We start from the raw sequence: 15222 nt of genomic DNA, 5'->3' as shown, positions 1-15222 counted from the left end.
ATGTTCTTGAAACCACTCCTGCACAATATGAGCACCGTGGTATGGTGCATTGTCTTGTTGGAAGAAGCCATCTCCATTGGGATACTCCATCAACATGATAGGATGAACTTGATCAGTAACGATACTTAGGTATGTTGTGCTATTCAGATGTTGTTCCACACGAATTAAAGGGCCCAAATCATGCCACTGCCCCCAGCAGCTTGAAGAGTTGTACTCATGCATGTGGGGTGCATGTTTGCATGCTGTTTTTGCCAAATTCTCACTCTGCCATCTGCATGATGCAACTGGAAACGTGATTCATCAGACCACATGACTTTTTTCCAATGCTCGACTGTCCAATTCTTGTGTTCCTGTGTGAACTGGAGACATTTTATCTTGGTAACTGCAGACAGCAAAGGTGTTCAAACAGGCCTTCGGCTTCCATATCCCATATGATGCAGTGTATGGCTAATTTGCCTACAAACGTCAGGTGGTCATAATAATCTGGCCACTCAGTGTATATACATGTTATTATAAAATATATAGAAATATTAGAATGTAAGAATGTAAAAGTTAAGATATATATTTTGAATATGGATCACTTTTATCATAATCATATATATAACATGATGGTTTTTATTTATCATCAGTGCTCATGAATTATTTTCTATTAAACTATAATGTTCTTATTCATTTATATAATCACAAAAATACATGGTAGGTAGACACTATATTTTTCACAATGTACATTAGCTACATTTTCCAATAGTTATCTCAAGTAGAACCTGTACCTCCATTGATAGTCATGATCCCAAAGCCTCCTGGAGCTCTCCCCAGTTTTGAGAATATTGAACTGTATGGTCAAACTAGAGGCCCAATGCACAAAATTCATGCAAGAGTAGGCCTTCCTTTCCCTGGCTACTGGCACTGGCTTCCCTCTGGGACTCAGGACCCGGGTTTCCCTCGTGGCCCCGGCTTCATCCGGAAGGTCGTCGGAAGGATGTCTGGTCTAATTAGCATATTACACTTTTATTATTATAGATAATGCCCTATATATTCCTGTCTTATTTCATGAAAGCAAGGGTTCTGTATCATAGGGAATAGCTGATTCAGCTTGACAACCTATTGTAGAACTCAAAAATTTTTATCAGATTTCTTAAATTTATGTATTTATGAATAAATTTGTTCATAAAAGTTTGATTTGAGCACATTTTCTATGTTAGAGGTTAGAGGGATAAAAATGTTTACTTAATTTAACAAATATGCACCAGTTATTTTCCAGGTATTGGGGATATGATTGTCAATAAAATAGATTGGTTTTTGACCTATGTCTTTGTAAAATTGGATATGCATTATTATTTTTTAAAATGTTGACTCCAAATATGAAATCAGACCTAATTCTTCACTAAGAAGTAAGACCCTTGATTTTTCTGGAGTTTTATTTTCTTTTTTTAAATATTTTTATTCATTTCAGAGAGGAAGGGAGAGGGAGAGAGAGATAGAAACATCAATGATGAGAGAGAATCATTGATTGGGTTCCTCCTGCACGCTCCCTAGGGGAGTTGAACCTGCAACCTGGGCATGTGCCCTTGACGAGAATCAAACCCGGGACCCTTTGATCCACAGGCCAATGCTCTATCCACTGAGCCAAACCGGCTAGGGCTCTGGAGTTTCTTAGTGTTAAGAATTGCTGAGTTCACTACAGCATTTGTGTAGTGCGCAAGTGGTCTTTATTTCTGTTTGAATTATAGAAATTCAAAATTCAAGCGCTTTTAAAAAATTTAGTTAATACTCATTTTAGTCATTATTATAGATCTATTTTAAGAAATCTTTGGTAGATTTTTCTTAGTGACAGCTATCTTAATAATAACTTAACAACTTGATAGTAAGCCTACAAAGATTTTACATATACCTAAAATGACTATCCAAAGAATGCTTTAGGAATCTGGAAATTTTGCCTGTCAAATATTTATTTTTATTATCAGTGTTTTAATGTTCAGTTTAGTGGTTTTATTTTTAGAGGTTTTTAACTATTTCATTTTTTATTTACTTAGTTAGCTCCCCTCAGGAAACTCCTATTAGAGATGGATTTCCTGTTAAAGGTTGTGATGACCTCTTGGTGGTTGGACTGGCAGTATGCTGGGGTGGAAAAGATGCCTATTATATTTCCTTGCAGAAGGAACAAAAGCATTCTGGTAAGTAATCACTAGTTGGCAAAGTTACCATATAATTTTAATGTAGCCTCTATCAGGTAGTGACTTGTTTGTTGAGAATAATTTCCTGATATTTACCTAGAATTTACTTTTAGGATTAAAAAAATTTTTTTGGATAGTGGCTAGTGTGTGCATTATTTTATATATTAGTTAGAATGAATGTTTTAAGAAATACTACCCTTACTCCCCTCTGCTTGTCACATGGGACTATTTAATACTGTGTTTTCTTCTTGGGGTTAGTGGAGCAGCAGGAACTCCCTCGACACCTTAGGGTTTGCTCTTGATGATTGGATCATGGCATTTCTTTTCAGACTTCTTTCAGCCTTTTGACTGGGTCTGGAGCTCATCTAGAGGCAGTGATGAACAAGACATCTACAGTAGTTGAATCTCACAGCCTTAGAGAAGTCTTTGGAATTAAAAAGATATGTTCTGGATTATGGTTGTGATTATCATTGCTGGATTGGTTCTAGACAGGAGCAAAATTAATGAGGGAACATTTTAAAGGATGCCATGTAATGTTTGTTCCTGAGTAAGCATGAAATAAATTCAGTTTGTCTTGCAGGAAAATATGTTAGGATGAGTAGTTACTAAAGCTACAATTAAAAAAAAATCTTGATATTTAGAATTTTCTCCCACCTAAATAAATAGAGCATTATAAATCACCTAGTCTAAACCATACTTTTTATTTATTTATTTATTTATTTATTTATTTATTTATTTATTTATTTATTTATTTATTTAAATCCCCACCCGAGGACATGCTAGAGAGAAGAAAGGAGGGAGAGAGGGAGGGAAAAAAGAGGGGAGGGGGACAGAGAGACAAAGACAGAGAGAGAGAGAGAGAGAGAAAGAAAGACATCTCGATGTGATAGAGAAACATCTATGGGTTGGTTTCCGCTCTCACGCTCTCACCTGGACCAGGTATCAAACCCACAACCCTGACTGGGAATCAAACTGGCAACCCTTCAGTGCACAGGACAACGCCCAACCAACTGAGCCACTCTGGCTAGGCTATACCGTAATTTTTTAGATTATGAAGCACTTCATCTACATAGCCAACGTGGCCTTTATAAGGTCATGCTGAATTATTGGTTACATGGAACTAGACTTTGAGTCTTTTTCAGCCTTTGCTTTATAGATTGCTGTTTCATGTGAATGTATGTGGTTTTCGCCTTAAGACTTTTTTTATTTCTTTTAAGAAATTAGTGCCAGTTTGGCCCCACCTCCTCTGGATCCAAACCTGACTGTGAAAGACAGAATGTGGCACCTTAAATCCTGCTTTCCAAGGGAATCAGATAAAGAACGTTCTGTTATCATCTATGACTTCATCCAGACCTATAAAATTCTTCTTTTGTCTTGTGGCATCTCCCTGGAACAAAGTTATGAAGATCCTAAGGTTCGATGTCTTATTTAATTTTTACATCCTTAAATTTTTTTTAATGTTTAGTGTTAATTTTTAAATGACTTGGTGTTTATTTACCTCTAACTGTGCACTTCAGTTTTATAGAGTTGTCACTCTTTTATCCAGTAACCTCATTCACCTAGAACAGAATATTATGTACCAAATGCCTCAGTGTAGATAAAAACAGAGATGTCACAAATTCCAAGCACTAAAGTTTATATCTTTCCTCGATATGTTAAAATTTTATTTTGGTAGTATGTTCTAAGTTTTCTGTCTTATTGTAAATTAGAAATTAAAGGAGAACTGTCAGATCTTAGATGTATGATAGCAGAATGTTTCAAACACCCATGAGGATAGAGGCAGGAAATAGAAGTGTGGGAGAGTAGTTAGGGGCCACTGAGCCTAGGGACAAATCACCTTACTTGTCCCTTGAGAACTTTCCTACATAATAGCAACGTATGTACACTCTTCATAGTGATGACTGAGTTTTTAAGAAAAGGGTAACTTATGTTATTGTAATAAACACTTATCACTGTGATGCATTTTTGGAAGGCATTTATTTACAATATCATAGCCCTCAAAGGGATATCTTTTCCCACAGTGGATAGCAAATACCTGAGGCTTGTGGAATATTAATTTTGAGTTGAGATATGATACTGCAGCATGTCCTCAAATAACAGCTATAATTCAACATTGCAGGAACTTACTTGTGGTTTATATTGATTAGCCTGTGGTAAAATTGTTGTTTTTTTTAATGTGTTGTTTCACTTAAAGTTGCAGAACCTATGGACAATGTTAAGTGAGGACTTACTGTGCTTGGTTGTAATTATCAATATAATTCATAATACAATAATTTTTAGTTTTTTAAGCTTTTTTGGCAAAGGCAGTATTAGATAAACTAAAGGTACTATCCTTTTCTATACTTCAAGCCAGGCTTGGTTTACATGTGATTAATGCCATGTAGTTTCTTTTCTTTTCCTATTGAATTTATTGGGGTGACATTGGTGAATAAAATTATATAGGTTTCAGGTGTACAATTCTATTTGACATCATCTGGATATTGTATTGTGTATTCATCACCCTAAGTCAAGTCTCCTTTTGTTACCATTTACCCTGCCCCTTTACTGTTTTCCACCTCCCTCCACCCCCCTTCTTCCAAATGCCATGTAGTTTCTAAACTGACTTCTACTGGATATAAAAGGTTGTCACATAATTCTGATGTTCCAGAATCCAAAATGAGAATATGGGTAATATGAGCTTATTAAAACTACAGTAGCATCACAGATTTATGTAGCACCTTTTGCATAAACTACTTGATATAATTGGTTTTGTAGATCAAAACACTTTTTATGTAAGAATATAAACTATTAATTTATAAAAATCTCACTTTTATAAGAAACATTTGCAAATTTTTACAATAGATTATCTTATTCAGTACCTCCTAAAAGGTTTCTGATCACCAGTTTCTAAAGTGGTGGGGAGAGGTTTCCCCATACCTCTAACAATTCTTTGGATACCAGCTGAGTGTCCAGTTCCACTCAATTCTGACACTAGTGTCAGATCATCTGTCCCACAAAATGCCTTGCCACTCCTTCAGACTCCAGCCACAGTCCCAGGTTGTTTACCTGTGCTGACCAACCATCTATAAATCAGAGGTTCTCACCACCCCCTCCTTTGGTTTAATTAATTTGCTAGAGCAGCTCACAGAACTCAGGAAACCATTTTACTCACTAGAAGACCAGTTTATTACAAAGGATATTAAAGGATACAAATCAACAACCAGATGCTGGAGGCTAATTCCAGCATGTCATAGATGCAAGAAGTTCATCAAAAAGTTGATGGAACCTTGAGGCTTCAGCAGAGCTGAAGATAGTATTATTGCCTGCTGGAATAGCTGAAAGCATTTCCCCAAACCTGAAAATCTACATGTTATTACCTGCTGCTGGCCAAACAGCTGAAGAGCTGAGGGCAGTTCCCCCAACCTGACAATGCCTACTATTTACCAGACTTACCTTTGATATGTATATCTGCTTTGCTTTAGGCCAAAACGTGGCAATAAAAAGCCCTGAGTCCGGAGAAGGAGAGAACTTGGTTACTATAGCTAAGTCTCCTCTGGCTCCCCCATGTATTCCAAATTTATATTTCTAGTCTCTTTATTAATTTACACGCAGCCCCTTCTCCAGATTCCTGAACCCTTCTAGATGCTGAGAACGACCCCGGCATTAACCAGATGAAGAGGTACGTGGGTGTGGTATGTGAGCCGGGGCCTGGAGCTGCCATGCTCTCTGTCAGCACCTCTATTCATTCACCAACCTGAAAGCGCTCCACACCCTCTGCTTTTGTGTTTTTATTTTTATTTTTTTTTAATTTATTTTTTTTATATTTTATTGATTTTTCACAGAGAGGAAGGGAGAGGGATAGAGAGTTAGAAACATCGATGAGAGAGAAACATCGATCAGCTGCCTCCTGCACACTCCCTACTGGGTATGTGCCCTCAACCAAGGTACATGCCCCCGACCGGAATCGAACCTGGGACCCTTAAGACCGCAGGCCGACGCTCTATCCACTGAGCCAAACCAGTTAGGGCTGCTTTTGTGTTTTTAAAGGAGGATTCATTACTTAGCCATGTTTCATTAAATCATTGCCCCTTGGTGATCAGTTCAGTCTCCAGCCCCTTCCAATCTCCATCCTTAGGTGAATTAGGAGCATTCCAAAAGTCACCTTATTGACCTAACAAAAGACACCTTTACATTTCTTACCACTTTGGAAATTCCAAGGTTACTGGAACTCTGTGCTAGATATGGAGTCTGGGGACAAAGATGATTTTTATATATTTTTTATAATTCACAATATTTCAACCCCCCACCCCCCAACTACATTCTTAACCTACAAAAGAAGAAATTGAGCCATATGGTAATTGTCAGAATTATGAACAGGGCCTAGAATTCCTTTTTCTAAATCCAGTTTTGATCTCCCAGATGTAGTGTTAGCAACTACAGGTCTTGTCTCATTGGGAAGCTAAAAATAGCAATCAAATGACCAATTGGATGGTCATGGTAACAGGTCTTCATCCTGAGGGGAAAGCCAAAGGCTTTCTAAAACAATGGATTTGGACTTTTAGTGATGAAACCTTTATGTCTCACTTATTCCGATGTTAAGAGAGAATGAAATAAACCTGAAACTATATAGGCCCATCTTTATTATAGTAGCTTAGCCAACATCAGCCTTAGTGGAGAAAAGTCCATCTGCTTTTTCAGAAACATGGTTTCAGCTAGCTGAGAGGCACTGGGATTAAGTCTACTTAAGAACTAGGTGAACAGGAACATTACAGTAATGGAAAAAGTATGTTTTCCTTCTTTGAAGGTCACTGCTCTTATTGGTACCAAAAATGAGTCCTGGTACTATTATTCTTTTTTTCTCCTTTCCTGGGAAGACCTCTGAATAAGTATTAAGTGAAAATGAGCGCTCTTTCCCCCCCTTTTAACTTAAGTGTGCAGAAATGTCTTTGAAAAAAATCAATCAAGAAAACATCCTGATTGCTATCCTTTCAGGTGGCATGCTGGTTACTAGATCCGGATTCTAAGGAGCCGACTGTTCACAGCATAGTTACCAGTTTTCTTCCTCATGAGCTTCCACTCCTGGACGGGATAGAGACTGGCCAAGGAGCTCAAAGCCTGGGACTGAACGTCGGCACTGAGCATTCGGGGCGATACAGAGCATGTGTAGAGTCCATTCTCATCTTCAACTCTATGAACCAACTCAATTCTTTGTTGAAGAAAGAAAACCTTCACGGTAAAGCAAAGTTCCTAGCATATTTATGCTGTTACAAATTGGTGATAATTATATGTTTAGCCACTTTTTATTATAGAAAAGTAAACTATACTTTTTACACAAACGCTATTGTTGGATTGTCTAGTACAGGAGTCCACAAACTTTTCTGTTGAAGGCCAGATGGTAACTATTTTTGCTCTGCAGACCAGATAGTCTCAATCACAAATATTCAACTCTGCCATTATAGCACAAAAGCAGCCATAGAGATGAAAACAAGTGTTCTCTTGATTAATATTTGCTTCATATATCTTTTTCTATTCTTTTTAAACCTGAAGGTCCTATGCTTTATTTATTTATTTATTTATTTATTTATTTATTTATTTATTTATTTATTTTGGTCCTATGCTTTCATGTTTCTTATAAACAGAATATAGCTTATTCATTTATTTTTCAAACTTAACAATTTTTTTTAATTTACCAATTTATTGTGATTATTGATATATTCACATTCTGTTTCCCTGATGTCTTACTTTGTATTTGTCTCTTTTTTATTTGGTGAACAGTTCATTCATAACTGTGCCCTGTGCACTAACCATTTCATACCTGCAATTCTTGAAATCTAAACCTGCCATTTGTTGCTTCTGCTGAATTCCATTAATATTTTTTGCTCTTGTATTTTTCATACTTTTTGTGAATTCATACAAGATTTGAACAGTGGAGCCCTGCTGGCCTGACTTGAAAAAGCTTTCCCTCGACAAAGGTTTTCCTCTTGTCCCCACTGTTGTCAAACAACACTGTGTCCTTGGACCACATCAGCCTGCCTTGAGAGTTTTGGTTTGGAACAGGAGTCTGAGAATTAGCTTCTCCTCCTGTTGGTATTCTAAAGATACGCATCCCCTCAACCTCTTGGCTATAGGACTATTCCCATGACAATCCTGCTCCTTCCTGCTGCCTAAGGTTCCAGTTGAGCTCCCTGTCACTCTGACTGTGCTGTTCTGACTGTTCTTATTCTGACCCTGGTTCCTTATTTTTCTAATCCCGCTAGTCCCATGAATTTCTACTTTGAGTTCAGGACTCAAAAGTAGACTGACTGCCTAGTATCTCCTCCTGTTAGAGGCCAGTAGTTCTCACTTGTTTTAGTGTTGATTGTGGATGTCCCCGGAGATCTCTCTCCTGCTGATTGAGACCAGCAGTGCCTCAGAGGCCAGGGTTTCTTAGAATCCTACTGACCCACAGTGCTGGAAAGTGAGGTCTTTGGTATGGATTTTTTTCTTAGTGATTTGGAACAGTATTTCTCAGTGCTCTAAGGACACTATTCAGAATGTTAGTAAGTATTATAAAACAGAGAGTTTTATGGCTGAATAATTCCAGACTTTTGGTTAATACAAAATTAAATAATTGTCTTTGCTTCTGGTCTTCTCAGAGCCTTTTGTGTATTAACAGGACTCATGAATATCCAAGAGCAGTATATAAATGCTGAACTCAAAGCATACAGTGCCACCTTTCTTATAGAGTATCTTTGGGACTAAAATTCCTATGAACTTGGAAAATTGATTTAGAATGGCAACTCTGTTGAAAAATGTCAGCAGATAGAAAAATAGTCTGATTCTTATTTAAGGAATTTTCTTTACTCTTTGGTAAAGTGCATCAGAAAATGTAAAACCTCCATATTTAGTTCTTTGTGCAAGGATGCATGCCATGGGACCAGGAATACTGGAAACAATTTTAGGGAATTAACACTTTGTAGTCAGATTAGCAAATAAAATTAACTATTTTTCTCTTGCTAAGAGTAGAAGCAGAAACATTATTTTGGGAGAAAAGCAGTCTCTTGTAATCCAGACTGTTCACAATATTGCCAATTCTTCTATCCTCTGGATGGCCAAGGATAATAGTCCACTGCTTAAGTGGAAAAGTGGGAAGTACTTTTATGCCTTGCATTGTTGTTTTGAGAACGCTGCTCAGGCAACTGGATTGTGAAGGAGAGCTTGGGCATCACCTTCAGGCTTTGCTAGAAGAATTCTATGCACATGGTTAGATAATGATGCTGATCTAGTCAGTTGGCTGATAAATTAATGTTTTAGTTTTCCTTTTGTCTTCCAGATGCTTTATGTAAAGTGGAAATGCCCTGTCAGTACTGCTTGGCCTTGCTAGAACTGAATGGAATCGGCTTTAGTACTGCGGAATGTGAAAGTCAGAAACACATAATGCAAGCCAAGCTGGATGCAATTGAGACTCAGGCCTATCAACTAGCCGGCCACAGTTTTTCCTTCACCAGTACAGATGACATCGCTGAGGTTGTATCATAGGAATAGGGAATTTAGAAAAGTAATTTTCAGAGTTAAAAATGGGGTGTGTGTTTATGCATGTGTGTGGGTGCATTTCCTAAATGTGTTTATCTAAACATCAAGGATCAGAAAAAAAAAAAACACAGTTCATTTAAGCAGAATACTTTGGAGATAGAGTATTCTAGCATATAATTTATGTTATATCTTATATTTATGAAATAGGAAGATGATAAAGAAGGCTCCTAGACCATAGGCTCTGTGAGAAGGGAAATTGCTTGGAACAGAGGAGGCACTTAATAAATATTTGTTACACAAAAGATAGTTGCATAACAGCATAGCTCTTGTTCCATGAAGTTATTAACTTCATGAGCCCTCACCTCTAAATCCTTTTTTAGAATACTAGATATTTTTTTCAGTTGTTAATGAAAAATGGATTTTTGTGATTGTTTGCTTTTTAAACCTAATTAAGATTTTTATCACCTTACATAAATTTTGACATGGTTTATTCTTGTTTTTTATTTTGAAAGATTGGTGTTCTATTCTCCTACAAATGTAGGTTGGGTGCTAACACTTAATAGCATTGTAGTTACAGTGTCTTCAGATGTGATTCAATAATATAAGATATTGGTGAAGATCATAGGCTTTAGAGACAGATTTCCTGGGCTTGAAGCCTACTTCTTTCATTTATTCACTAACTCTAGTACCTACCTGAAAGCACATAAAATTACATAAGGAATTTATCAAAAATATAGAACCTCTGGATTTCAGTACGACTAGGCTTGGAGGAAAGGCAGGAACCTGTGCTTTTGTGACTCAGATGTGTACTAATGTATCAGAACCATAGGCCTAGACCAAACTCTGAGCTGGAATAAAAGTCCGTTGGTGTTATTAGCTTGTTCTTAGGTCTTCCATGTTAAAACAGAAGCTATATTTAAGGTAATCTAACAGTTTCACACTGAGTATTTAATCCTTGCTGATTTTAAGTTGAATCTTTGAATTTGACAGGATAACTATACTAATACAGGAGCCACTGGCCACCTGTGGCTGTTTAAATTTAAATTAATTAAAATTAAATAAGATATATCAAATTAGCTCCTTATTTGTGCTAACCACATTTCAAATGTTTAGTAGCCATGTTGTGGCTAGTAGCTACCACATTGAATAGTGAAAATACAAAACATTCACATTATTGCAAAATATTCTTTCAGATGGCACCGATCTAGAGCAGGGATCAGCAAACCACAGCTTGCAGGCCAGATCTTTGGAACACAGCCACGCCTCCTCATTTACTTATTGTCTATGGCTGCTTTCATTCTATAATCACACAGTTGAGAAGTTGACAGACAGCAAACCATGCAAAGCTGAAAATACCTGTTATGGGGCCCGTTGTGGGAAAAGTTTGCTGATGGAAGCATGAGTTAGTGAAAAGAAAAAAAGACTTTATAGTTATAAGACTCTGGGTTCTAATTCTTAATTCTACTTTCTGGCCATGTAATATTGAACACGTTTTTCAGATTTGTCGCAGAATTGTCATAAAGTTACATGTGATGACACATGTTAAAGCACGTAGCATAATGGCTGGCATATAGCAGCTGTTCAGTAAATAATAGTGCTTCTTGCCCTGTCTTGTTCAACTCCCTCATTTCACAGATGTGTTCATTGAAGCCTGGAGAAATAATTTATATACAAGATCCCCTCTCTGCCCCAGAGCCTGTGTAGGCCTTGTTTCTTCAGTGAGTGCTTTGGCCACTCTAGCTTTCATTATTGCTACATTGGGTTGGCCACCTTCTTCTGACTTTGTGTCCAGGGACTCTCAGGGTCCAGCCTTATGGCGGTAGAATTAGATGGCTTTTTGGACCCCTTCCTACTTACTGTTGTCTGATTTTTGTGATCAAAATAACCATGAAGGCTCCCATGTTGACTCTATGGGGCTTAAATGATTGAGCAGCCAAATTGTTTACCACATCAAGTGGTATTTAGGAGCATTCACAATCCTCAGAGTAACCTAAAGTCTCAATGTCAATAGCTTATTTGTCAGTTGTTCAGCACAGAGTACACATTCCTGTGTTCTTGACTGTTTAAAAGCCTGGTGTTAGTATTCATCTGTCAGTGCCTAAGTAGTATGGATAGCCTACTGACACATAAATTTTATTACCATTATTTATTAAATGCGATAATTCAAAATTCTCCTAAAAACCCCAAACCATTCTTCCAACCCATGTTGAACTATATGATTGTTTTCTCAAATAACTTTAAAAAATGTTTTCTTTTTTAAAAATTCTTTATTGTTTAAAGTATTACACGTCTCCCTTTCCCCCCTTAATGACAGTACTTGAGATTTGATTCTTGACTAAAGAAGCTTTAATTTCTTACAGGTTTTATTTTTGGAATTAAAGTTGCCACCAAATGGAGAGATAAACAACCAAGGCAGCAAGAAAACTTTGGGAGCTACCAGAAGAGGGAATGACAATGGACGCAAGCTAAAGCTGGGAAAACGGTTCAGCACTAGTAAGGTGCTCATTGGGGCAGTCACGGGGCAGCATTGAACTACTTTTAGCATGTTGGTGTCTTCAAAGAATGTTGATGAAATCAAGATCCAACATAGCGCACCATTTGAACTTTTCCACAATAAAACAAATTGGTTTGTGGTTTGGTGGCCACAATAAATGTGGAGATGTTTCAGCATGGAAAATCTGGACCATAATCTGAGTTAGCAGTTGTGTCCTTCCTATCATTAAAACAGTGTAAAGGTTTGTAAACCGCAGACCTGTAGACATCATTTAATTATTGACATCCACTATTCTTAGACTTCCAGTATAATATAATTTGTATAGTTATAGGAACACTAGAGGCCAGATGCACGAAATTTGTGCAAGAGTAGGCCTTTGCAGCCGCAGCTGCTTCCATCCCTCCCTTGCAGCCAGGGGCAGCTGCCTCGATCTTGCTGCAGCCCTGGCTTAGTCCCGGAAGGACATCCGGTCTAATTAGCATATTACGCTTTTATTACTATAGATAAACAAAGATATGGGAAAAATTTTTTTAAAGAAAAAAACCCAAGCCAATACAAATAAAATTCTTTTTTTCTTTTCAATTCCAGGGTAAAATAATAAGTTTTACATGAGTTTCTTTTAAGAGTCTAACCTGCTGATTTCAAAGTATAATTGCTAGTTATAATTCATAGAAAGTATATGCATGGGAGAGAAGAGAGAAAGGGCTTATTTTACATTTTTGCTGTAGAATGTTGACTCTAATATCATTAACTATGTCTTGCCTTATCTGGGGAAGTTTCCACAGCTTCATTCTGTAGCAAAACTTTTTATTTGAGCTCACATGTTTCTGTTCGTTAACATTCATTGAAAGTCTTTAGCATGGAAAATTTAAAGTGTTAAAATAAATGTCTTCAAATTTTCTTGATATAGAAACCATGAAAATATTACGGCAAAAAGGGGGAAAAGGGAAACTTCCAATTATTTGAGGAATGGAGGAGAAAAATACAGAGATAAAAAGAGATGATGTAAACTCTTGGGTGGAGTGTGGGTAGATCTAAATTGATGTTGCTCAGCATTAACATGTTTGCTTTTAATAATCTATAGTTTTCATAGTTTTAGCATTATGGTGATTTCTATAAAACCAAACAGTAATTTTGAGTTATAGATACAGGAGTTAGCAAATTTAATTTTGAGACTATATTATTTACCTAAAAGAGATTCTATTTGCTAAGGAATTTGCATAAGAATCAGATCTTAACCTTATGTTTCTTTGGCAGGATGTTTTAAATAAATTAAAGGCATTACATCCTTTACCAAACTTGATATTAGAGTGGAGAAGAATCACTAATGCTATTACCAAAGTCGTCTTTCCCCTGCAGCGGGAAAGGCGTCTGAATCCTTTCCTTGGAATGGAAAGAATCTATCCTATATCACAGTCACACACTGCTACAGGTAATGAGGAATTTTAAATGTGGATAATATCCAATTTTGAAAAAAAAAAGTTTCATATATATTTTCTTAGGATCACTAAGGAATTCAAGTGTGAATCATTGGGTTAAATGAAGTTTCGTAAGCATTTATAAAACACATACTACATCCAAAGCATAGGTGGATAGTACCTAGATACAGAGATGAGAGTTAGTAAGATATAGCTTCTGCTTTCAAGTACTGTGTAGAGAAGCTAGGTGTCCGAGACTGATTTATATCCAGAATTAAATATTTGAGTCAGTGATCTTATCTAATTTCAGTCCTAGCCCTCTCCCGAACACCTTAAGATTCTCTCCAACTTGAATCTAAGTAGGTGTATGGGGCTTTTGTATAATGAGTGAGCATCTTATTTTACTCAATTAGAAAAGAGAGCTGTGGAGTCCTTTGGGTGTCTCATGGCCCTCTTGGCATAGATGTGAGTATAATGTGGTGCGGAAAAAAGTTTTCTTTCTCTAGGCAGTGCAGAACTTTTTCCCCCCCCTGAATTCTTTATTTCTAAACTTTTAAAAAAATATATTTTTATTGATTTCAGAGAGGAAGGGAGAGGGAGGGATAGAAAGTTTCTGAACCCCCCAGGCTGGGGATGGAGCCCACAATCTGGACTTGTGCCCTGACAGGGAATTGAACCGGGACCTCCTGGTTCATAGGTCGATGCTCAACCACTGAGCCACACCCACCAGGCCACTTTAAATATTAGCCAAATGCAGTATGCAGTAGAAGTAAGGGCAGTGTTAACTCCTTCATAGGGAAGTTTAGATGGATGGTATAGAATATGGATTTTGATACCAGATTTTTATAAGGTTTGAATCCTGGTGCTGTTAATCTTTAGACAAAGTGCTTAACCTCTCAGTGCCCAAGTTTTCTCTTGATAAAAAAGTGTAATAATAGTCATATCTCACCGATCATCCTGAGGATTTAATGGGATAATACATGTCAAGTGTTTAGAATAGTGCATGGCATTTAGTGTGTGGCTCATCACCAGCTGTTGCTGTTACTAAGGATGGAAGCACCATGAGGAGCTGCTTTTTTCTCTGCTTGCTTATTCCTTGTTCTCAACTTCTCTTTTCCTTCTTCTCTATTTAACCTCTTAGTTCTTCCTAGCCATTCCTTGCCCTCTTAGTATTTCAGTTTCATTGGTGTAAACATATGTAAAATAAATCCTTGTTGGTGAAAAAAACAAAATCAACCTAGAATTTCAAAGCTGTTGCACACTTATTTGTTGCTTATAAAGCAGAAAGTAATCCATTCCATGTATCTACATTTAAAGAATATTTTAGAAATAGAAGTTTCCTTAAGTATAGAAAAGCCATTTCATTATTAGACTTCATCTCCATAATGCTACATTCATATTTTGTCATTTTTATCATCCTGTTTGTCTGCCAGTGTTACCTCATTAATTCAAACACTAAACCTGACAATGAAGTAGAATTACAGAAAAGAAGACAGAGTCCTGAGGCCTAAAGATGGATTCTTTTTTTAAAAAAATATATTTTTATTGATTTCAGAGAGGAAGGGAGAGGGAGAGAGAGATAGAAACATCAATGATGAGAGAGAATCACCAATTGGCTGCCCCCTGCACATCCCCAACTGGGGAC

General features: G+C 37.0%; 1 protein-coding gene across 1 annotated transcript in view; it reads left to right on the top strand.

Annotated features, from left to right (window-relative positions):
• The window catches only part of POLQ (DNA polymerase theta), a 91412-nt gene that overhangs the window by 49823 nt on the left and 26367 nt on the right, over positions 1 to 15222 (top strand). Inside the window, exons 17-22 of the mRNA XM_023755804.1 lie at positions 2034 to 2174; positions 3392 to 3588; positions 7146 to 7386; positions 9466 to 9659; positions 12026 to 12163; positions 13417 to 13591. Of these exons, the coding sequence (XP_023611572.1) occupies positions 2034 to 2174; positions 3392 to 3588; positions 7146 to 7386; positions 9466 to 9659; positions 12026 to 12163; positions 13417 to 13591 (1086 nt within the window). The remainder of the gene's footprint in view (positions 1 to 2033; positions 2175 to 3391; positions 3589 to 7145; positions 7387 to 9465; positions 9660 to 12025; positions 12164 to 13416; positions 13592 to 15222) is intronic.

This window comes from Myotis lucifugus, unplaced genomic scaffold (assembly GCF_000147115.1).
Source record: "Myotis lucifugus unplaced genomic scaffold, Myoluc2.0 scaffold_84, whole genome shotgun sequence".
Taxonomy (NCBI): Eukaryota; Metazoa; Chordata; class Mammalia; order Chiroptera; family Vespertilionidae; genus Myotis; species Myotis lucifugus.
The sequence above is the reverse complement of the archived record's forward strand: the minus strand, read 5'-3'. Positions and strand labels throughout refer to the sequence as shown.